General features: G+C 37.4%; 1 protein-coding gene across 5 annotated transcripts in view; it reads left to right on the forward strand.

Moving 5' to 3' along the window:
• LOC119914613 (membrane-associated phosphatidylinositol transfer protein 2-like) overlaps window positions 1–9,370 on the forward strand; it is a 70,971-nt gene extending 61,601 nt beyond the window's left edge. For 3 of the 5 annotated variants that reach the window (XM_038734033.1, XM_038734028.1, XM_038734031.1), the window contains one exon: window positions 1,449–9,370. In XM_038734033.1, coding sequence (XP_038589961.1) covers window positions 1,449–1,817 — 369 coding nt within the window. In that variant the 3' untranslated portion in view covers window positions 1,818–9,370. The remainder of the gene's footprint in view (window positions 1–1,448) is intronic. The other 2 variants (XM_038734029.1, XM_038734030.1) reach the window with 1 other exon arrangement.
• Window positions 9,371–9,399: the final 29 nt, after the last annotated feature.

Genomic DNA, 9,399 nt, shown 5'->3' on the forward strand with positions numbered 1-9,399 from the left:
ATACAGTTAGCTAGTTTTAACGACTTTATATATAGTTAGCTAGTTTTAACAACTTTATTTAGTTAGCTAGATTTAACGACTTTATACATTTAGCTAGTTTTAACGACTTTATTTACAGTTAGCTAGTTTTAACGACTTTATTTACAGTTAGCTAGTTTTAACAACTTTATTTACAGTTAGCTAGTTTTAACAACTTTATTTACAGTTAGCTAGTTTTAACGACTTTATATATAGTTAGCTAGTTTTAACAACTTTATTTACAGTTAGCTAGTTTTAACGACTTTATATATAGTTAGCTAGTTTTAACAACTTTATTTAGTTAGCTAGATTTAACGACTTTATACATTTAGCTAGTTTTAACGACTTTATTTACAGTTAGCTAGTTTTAACGACTTTATTTACAGTTACCTAGTTTTAACGACTTTATATATAGTTAGCTAGTTTTAACGACTTTATTTACAGTTAGCTAGTTTTAACGACTTTATATATAGTTAGCTAGTTTTAATGACTTCATATATAGTTAGCTAGTTTTAACGACTTTATTTACAATTAGCTAGTTTTAACGACTTTATATATAGTTAGCTAGTTTTAATGACTTCATATATAGTTAGCTAGTTTTAATGACTTCATATATAGTTAGCTAGTTTTAACGACTTTATTTACAGTTAGCTAGTTTTAACGACTTTATATATAGTTAGCTAGTTTTAATGACTTCATATATAGTTAGCTAGTTTTAACAACTTTATTTACAATTAGCTAGTTTTAACGACTTCATATATAGTTAGCTAGTTTTAACAACTTTATTTACAGTTAGCTAGTTTTAACAACTTTATTTAGCTAGTTTAACGATTATATACAGTTAGCTAGTTTTCACCACTTTACAAACAGTTAGCTAGTTTTAACAACTTTACAAAAAGTTAGCTAGTTTTAACAACTTTACACAGTTAGCTAGTTTAACGACTTTATATCCTGTCAGCTTGTTTAAGGACTTTATAAATAGTTAGCTAGTTTAATTACTTTATATACTTAGTTTAATGCAGTAGTTTCCAACCTAGGTGTTGGGCCCTTCCACTGGGTCACATGATTAATGGGAGAGGAAAAAATAACAAAATCTGATACAGAACCTGCTGTTTTTTGTGAAATATTCACATGAACAGTTATTTTAAATGAAAAAGTTTAGAGGGGAAATGTCTTTGAAGTGGAACTGCTAATCTCAAATGTGAAAAGAAGCCCCAACTAGAGACTGCTTTTTTGTAACAAGCCACAAGCCAAACAATTTGAAATCCACTAGTTTAATCTTTAACAATGTGTTGTTTTATAAGCTTTTTCTTAAAGGTTTTATTATTGTTGTGTTTGTGTGTGTGTGTGTGTGTTTGAGCTCTGTCTCTATCAGAGGATTTTCTAGCGGGTTAGGAAACTAAATTTGACTGACCTGACGTCTCTTCCAGTTCATCTCGGATGGCTACGCTTCCCACCTGTCCCAGCTGGAGTACAACCAGAGGTCTCGCCCTGCCAAGTCAGCCAGCACCCGCATGGTCCTCCGTAAGGGCAGTTTTGGGTTGGGTGCAGCTGGTGGAGAGTTCCTTCGCAAGCGTAATCACATCTTTCGCACCATCTCGTCTCAGCAGCCCGGAGGGGCGGGGCCGGCCTCTCCCAACCAACCAGGGCGGACTGAGCGTACGCTCAGCCAGTGCGAGGTGGAGCGGGAGCGAGGGGTCGGGGCACCAACCCAGAGGAGTATGAGTATAGCTGCAGGGTGCTGGGGCCGCAGCGGGAGCACCAAGGAGGGCAGTGGAGGGTTACTCGGCCCAAAATAAGGTTCATAATGGAGTTGTGGTGTTAAAGGACCTGGTCTGAACCATCATGATCTCTGGACTGGACAAAGAGAGAAGGGTAGAAGAAGAAGAAGTGGATTTAGGGTTGGAGTTTTAGATATTAAATGGGTACGGGAGGGATGTAGCATAAAAACACACTTGATTGATCGTAAGGGAATAGGGAAAGGAGGGAATGAGAAGGATCTGTCCAGGAGGAGTGGACTAATCAGGCCAAGTGAGATCCAGCAAACTAAAGACAATTCTGTAGCATGACTTTTACAGTAAAACTTTTATAGGATACATCACTAACTATTAAAAAAATGACAAGGAAGGATTAAATGAAATATTGTAAGCCTTAAACTGATCTCGTATAACGGGACGCCCCTCCACTTCCCCTTTCCGCACACACGTACACAATACGCCGTCCTGGTATTCACACTCATGAGCTCAGGACAAACTGCAAAGCCAGATTCATCTTCAAACAGTCAAGCACGGGTTCGAGGCCAAGTTAATCGGCAGCCATGGCAAAGAGCCAATGGCTTTCACTTCTGTTTCTTTCCCACTGTCAGCTGAGCGAATACTTGCTTCAAACAACACTCTACCCAGCAATGACTGGCAATAACATAAAGGATGGAGAGAGGAGATAAGGTTACAAAGGTTAACCTTCTTAAAGAGCCAGTTCATTCAGTTAAAATAAAGACACGTATTGTCTCACTTACCTCTAGGGATATCTAGCCATGCAGATTGTTTTGAGTTTATTTGTCCAGCGTTTGATCTATCTGAAATTACTGCCTCAACCCCAATACAGTACATGAGAATTTAATATTCAGAGGATAAATCCTACTGATTTCTGAGACTTTTCTTTTAGCCGAGTCAACACAAGAAGGGAAAGGCAAACGAATTAAGTCTACAAATGATTCCAATATATATTTTTCTTAGAGAGGAGTCCACAGAGACGCCCCTCTTGTACAGAGTATCCTTTCACTTTAGCCATGAAGGGGAAGATGAGCAAGGAGGAAGTGGATGAAGGTCACTGAGCGTAGACGAGACTTGTGATGAAGGAACCGGAACCGGATTCGATAAGTAGACTCGGAATCAGAAACAATTAAATTGAAACGATACGGCCAACAAGGTCACGCTCCTCTATACAGTCATTGTATCAAACCTGCCCATATTAAATACATGCTTGTGATTGGCCTGATCTGATCCAGGCAAGTGAGCACCCATTCACCTCCACTGTATTGAGGTAAGGACAGAAATCTAAAACCAAACTGTCCACATGGCTACATACCAGTGGAGTTAGTGACAAAATGTACTTTTTGTGTAATTTGGGCAAACCTATCCTGATTTGAAATCATAAAATATATTGCATCACAGATGAAAGAACTGTGTAAGTCCCAGAACACACGTGTTCATCACTGACATGCTACATATATTTAAATACATAATGCAGGTTGCTAGTCCAGTTTTCATTCCACCGTTTGTGACTCTGTAGAATTATCCCTTTCAGTGTGGCCTCTGGGCCATCCAAGGCCTTAATATCCAACAAAGACACTTGCTCCACAGATGGAACAGAAAGCAGAACAATAGGGCATGCAGCATTAAAGCAACAACTGAAACTCTGTACAGTCCACAGCAACAATCCCTTTATATATTCATTTGCTTGCAATACCTCTGATTCACCTGTTGGCGGTGTTCAGTTTCCCACATGTGCTGCTGCTGGGAGACACTTGCGTGGTGTTCCCTGATTTATTGCTCTTTAGGCTCGTAGGATATGGTACAGGACGGACCTGTTTCATTTCACGCTGGACCCTGGGAGGGACAGAGGAAGTATTTCCACATAGCTTTCACTTACAGAAACCTGTTAATCTTTCAGTGTTTTTACCAAATGGACTGAAGAATGGGCTGGAAATGATGACTGGATTGATCTTTTCTGAGGTGCCCTCGTGAGAGCAAACATTTGTTGCTTCTGTCTACTGAACTGTGTGTTTTCATACAAAGGGGAGGTAGAAGAAGCAGTCACCTCACATCTCCGATCCGAAAACACAAAAGATGTGCACAAAATAGTCAGATTTTCCTGTGCTGATGCCACCCTTGTTCATTAAAAGGACAAGTTCACAAATTTTAAGTCTGTCTTAAAACGATAGTCAGATGCTTAAATTATCATGAACAGTTTTTGCTTGCTGTAACTCATACTGGCCATTAATAGATTTAGATGCGCTTCCAATGTTAGAGCTAAGGGACCAAATGTCACAGTCCTCGTTTTGTGCAAAAAATGTCTTGAAAATTTAATTTGAAACTAATGTGAAGGTTCAGCAGTCTATGTTAGTTAAATCTTACAGACTTTTTAGTTGTTTTTTGTGTGATCAAAACAAAATTTTTGGCAAATTCCAGTCCGGGTTCAGGGTGCAGTACTGAATTTGCTCTGCTAAGGGTGAGGAAAGTATTGATACTCTTGGATGGTCTCAAACATGTAGTAGTTGGGTCAAGCTCTTAGAACACTTATATTGTATCTACAGCATAGATCAGGATCAGTTAAGATCCTCTTCTTCTGCTGTCTGCCATGGTGTGCCCCAAGGCTCCACCTAAGTCCATTTTATTTTGATAGAACAGCCCTTTCATCATTGCCGATGCTGACGACTAACATCTATAGTTCCCTTGAAACAGAGTGAAAAAACACAATCCATATACTTTTTTAAGACACAAAAATGAGATTAGAAAAGCAAAAAGTTTCTATAGTGCTTCTATAGCAAAAGTAGCTCCTGTCTTCAAATCTCTGTCCAAATTAGATAGATGCCAGATATCGGCATTGGCCAATACCTGCACTCACAGGGCAGATAAACAAAAAACATCTGCGGACACATCTGCAGGCAGCCTCGTCAGTGAGCTGCTTTGAAATGATGTTAGCGCTCAACTCGTTGTGAATTTTGGGAAGGTGGTGAATAAGTCCTCAGTGACCATCGTCTTTTCTAAATGTTTTTCCAGTGCTAAATGAAAGCAGCTCTTATCTAACACCATTACTGACGTTAAATATATATTGTGATATATGGCAAAAAAATGGTTTTTAAAAAATCATATACGTTTGATAATTATGGCAATAAATGTTTTGAAGGCTGATTTTTGCTCCTATGTGAAAGATGAAGAAACCAGATGGTTAATTGTGGTGTTAAACTTTTCTTAATGGCCAGAACATGCCAGAACACTTGCCAGACTGTGGATCACATAACAAATCTGAGGTACATGAATGGGTAAGATTAAGTAAAATCTTTTTTTCAGTCTTTAACCAAATGAACTGCTAGTTTGTATGTGATTAAAAAAAATAAAATCAAACATTTATTAAACATTTATTGTTTATTGTTATTGAGAAAAAATATCATTATTGCTTTATTACCTGCCCTAATAACTGTTATTATACCTGTAAAGAATAATGCAGCTGAATGACGTCACTTGTGACAAACTGTACCCCACTCTCCTTTAAACAGGTTCGGAGATCTACAGCAGAACCCAATTTATTTTTCTTCTTATTTATTAATAAAGTTTCAATCTAAAACAACACGTTACCGGCAAACTACATATGCTGACAATCTTAAATTTTTGACTGCGCTAAAATTTGACAACCCTTAGTCCTCATCTACAGTGGAAGCACATTAAAAGGGATCTTTAAAAAGCTAGTATGAATGGGAGGAATGATTACAGCAAACAAAATCTGTTTCAGTGTTCAAATGGGCATCGGACCGTTGTTTAAAAGGCAGAGTTTAAAGATAGTGAACCTATCCTTTAAACCAATGAAAGCTTTTGGAGCAAGGATGTGCAGAACAGTTGTACCTCTTGTTCACTTCATGTTACTATGCTGTTATTTAATGCCCAGCTTCCACACACAACACAAGAGTGTCTGTTTCCACTCTCTGTGTGATCAGCAATGTCTTCAACCCACCACAAAAGCCAAACTCGTTCTCTAATACTGTAGTTAATCAACTGTATAACCTCATTGTTGTTCTTTTGCACTAGTTTATGGTGAAAATATACTGTAGTTACCATGTCATGTTGCTATGTGTCTGCACCTCTGAAGGGGCGTGACACTTTTTATTACTTTCAGGGTGAACTGTATGTGCAGGTAAGCGCATGTACATTTTGTCAGGATATGAAAAAAGTAAATGTGCCAATCAGTAGACATTTCTGGAGAAGTATTTAGACCAGGGGTTTTCAAAGTCTTTATAAAAGTCGGTCTTCCCTCAGACACATTTGAGACAACTGCGTACCGCCAACACCCCCTTTCCCCTCTTCTCCTGTTATTATTGTTTGTCTTACTTCTGTTTGGCAGATAATCATACTCCAAGGTTTGGAGCTACAGTTCCCATAATGCTTTGGGAGATGTAAACAGGAAATAAAATGTTGCTATTGCAACTTGAGCCCTGTTTTTTTAATAGCTTAAAATTTGTTTACATTTTGGCAATATTGGCACCATTATGCCGAATTAGCTATTGCGGTGTACCCATGGATGTACAGACACCTGTCACTGGATTACTTTGATACTGAAGAAAACTTCAGGTCTGAGTTCTGGAGCGTCTTTTTTTTAATTATTTATAAGCAGATTTATGGCATTTATTCGCAGAGATAATGACATCCTCAGAAAGTGTAACTCACACTGAATCTAAAAATATGTGTTACGAGTTTTAAAGTACGTTAGTTGATCACATCCATGAGCTGTGTGTCACAACCGCTGCTTCTGCAACAGCTGACTGTGTTGGTGAGCAGCCAAATTAGTACATCAGACTAGACAAACTAACTAACCCTTGGTTTTCAGGACACAGTTTGAAAACCCCTGATTTAGACGATCCACCCTCTTATTATAGTAAGAAGGGGAGAAGTGTACTGAGAGCAGTCCTTGCTGCTTTGACTGGATCTTGATTGTTGGTGGTTTCCACCTTTTTAATATAATATTGCCCATGTCTGAGAAAGAAAAGTGGCTTCAACAGAAAACTGAAGATGTGTTTTTAGCTTTCAGTTAAAAGCAGAGGTCAGACGTGTCGCTGTAATCGCGAACAATAAGCTATTCTGCAAGAAGTCATGGACTTTTGCGTTGAGCTTCTGTTGTACTTCGGGTGGCAGGTTTTCGGCACATCGTTCCCCTTTGTGGCTGTTTAGCTGCTGAGTTGAATGTTCGCCCATTTGGATTCTGAGACTGTTCAGAAGCCATGGATGTGTTGATGTACATACTGTAAAGATGTATATGTAGGACTTATATGTTTGAGAGTTATTTATTTACCTAAAGATCATAATGTTACTCTGGAAATTTCAGGTGAAATATATTTGAACTATGTAGCATTTTATTTGTCACTTGGCACTGGCAGTCATTAAGGCTACGGACCAACACAGGACGTTTTTTGTTTTTACTAGTGCAATATTATTGTTCCAATCACAGCCAGGCAGAACCACTATCACAGCAGGGGCACAATCTACCACAAGACAAGCTGCAGGCAATTCACAGTCTGAAATCATACACACACACCACCTGCAGATGTGTTTCACACCTCGTGAAAACTATTTGTATTCGAGCTACTGTTGACCTCTGCTGTCTCTTTACAACAGTCAACTGCTGAGCATTTTATAGGACTTACTGCACCTATTTTTCAAACTGGAGTATTTTACAAAACCTTTGAAATATAACTGGAGACTGGTTTTTCAGTCAGCAGTGCGTGCATGGAAAAAGTGAAACCCCATAACAAAGCAGCTCTATTTAACAAGCTGTTGCATGTCATCTAGTCAGATTGGAGCTACTTAACCTTCATGCTTAACAATGATAAACCAGCCGTGTTGTCCACAATGTCGTCACTGTTTAATGAAATATATATCAAAACATTCGGCTGATTATATTTGAGATTATTATAATTATTGCCACATTTGGATAAGATGTAAAATGCTTAGAGACCTACGGAGGTTTTTCTTCAGCTCAGCTTTAAAATACCAGTATTGGTTTTAGTTATTGACACCGTACAATAAAACCTTTTGTGTTAATAAAGCACCCTTTATTATAAGGGGGTTATAGGTTATAACCAATTGCTTCATTAATCGTTAAATTAACATTTTGTGAAATGTGCCAAGATTCTTTCCAGGGGATAGTTAGAAACGGCTAGCCTGGGTCCTTGTTAAGAAATAGTTTAGCACATAACCCACAATTAAACCACTTATTTCAATTCTTACACTCCAGTTTTTGAAAAGATATGTGGCGTGTTAATTGTCGAGTTTTACAGGTGCCGATTCTGTTACCTTCAGACAAAGGCAGGCTAGCTGTTTCCCCCTGTTTACAGTCTTTATGCTAAGCTAAGCTAACTGGCTGTTGCTTCAAATTTAATGGACAGTCAAAAGACCGGTATAGAGCTTCTTGTCCAACGTTCTGCCATAAAGCAAAGTGCATATTTCCCAAAACTTTTCCTCTAATAGATTATTTACTAACGTTTTAAAGTTCACATAAAGGTTTTTCCACAATCTGCCAACTGAAAATCTGTTGTTTTTTAAGGCTTATAAATCTATAAATGATTTATAAACCATTAATAAAGCAATTCCCCTGAAATAAAACTATATTACTAAAGAACTGTAGGTCTTTGACATACACATATTTTAGGTGTCAGAATACAGTGTGGCAATAATTCATATATATTTTGGATATATGCAGTGTTTGAAATTAGATTAAAGTTTCACATTCACACATAACCCCCTTATTTAGCATTTGTAAGCAGTATATAAACACTTAATGAACTATAATACACTATAACACACTAATGAAGCAATTATAAGGACACTTAAAAATGTATTATTTGTTACAACTTTTTAACTCTTCCTACAGTATAAAGTATCCAGAACCGGATAATTAATTAACAGTTAATTAATACTTGATTGCGTAATAAGTTATAATCAAGTTTCTTTATAGGTTTTGAAATACATGTATAAGTATTATTAAAACCTGCCTGTGAATGTTGTGAACATGTGCATAAACAGTTATGAAATCTATATATATGCTTTTATGTTTTGTAATTTGTTTTAAAGCATTTATACACATTAGAGATGCTACATGGGATGGGTTATACAGTAGTTGTTGACAAATAAATTAACACACACTATTACTGATTACAACTACAAAACAGGGTTATAAACCATTGATCAAGTGTTAATATACTGCCAATAAATGTTACACAGGGGGCTTTAAAATAAAGTGTTTCTCCAGTATTTCTCTGTATTCTGTTCACAGCTGTATACAAACGGCCATATAACCTATTTCTCACATGGTTTGATTGGAAAGTGTTATTCTTTCATTTATGACACTGACAACCACTGATAGAGGAACAGTGTTTACTTGGTTAACAACATCAGTATCAGAATTACTCTTCTAAGTGATTTTGACTCATGTGTTGTTGTTGTTTTGGGACACAGGATACAGTAGGTACTGATGTCTCCTAGTTTATGTGTTTAGGCAGATCGGGCTGACCTCTGCCTGGGCCCCCAGCGCTCTCTACCATTGTCTGTACTGTGGAATAAATACAATTGGACAGTTAACTCAACATGTGTACATGTGATTTTATTAGCCATG

Source organism: Micropterus salmoides, unplaced genomic scaffold, assembly GCF_014851395.1.
Source record: "Micropterus salmoides isolate LMB-PRFRI ecotype aquatic unplaced genomic scaffold, ASM1485139v1 Ms_hic_scaffold_20, whole genome shotgun sequence".
Classification (NCBI taxonomy): domain Eukaryota; kingdom Metazoa; phylum Chordata; class Actinopteri; order Centrarchiformes; family Centrarchidae; genus Micropterus; species Micropterus salmoides.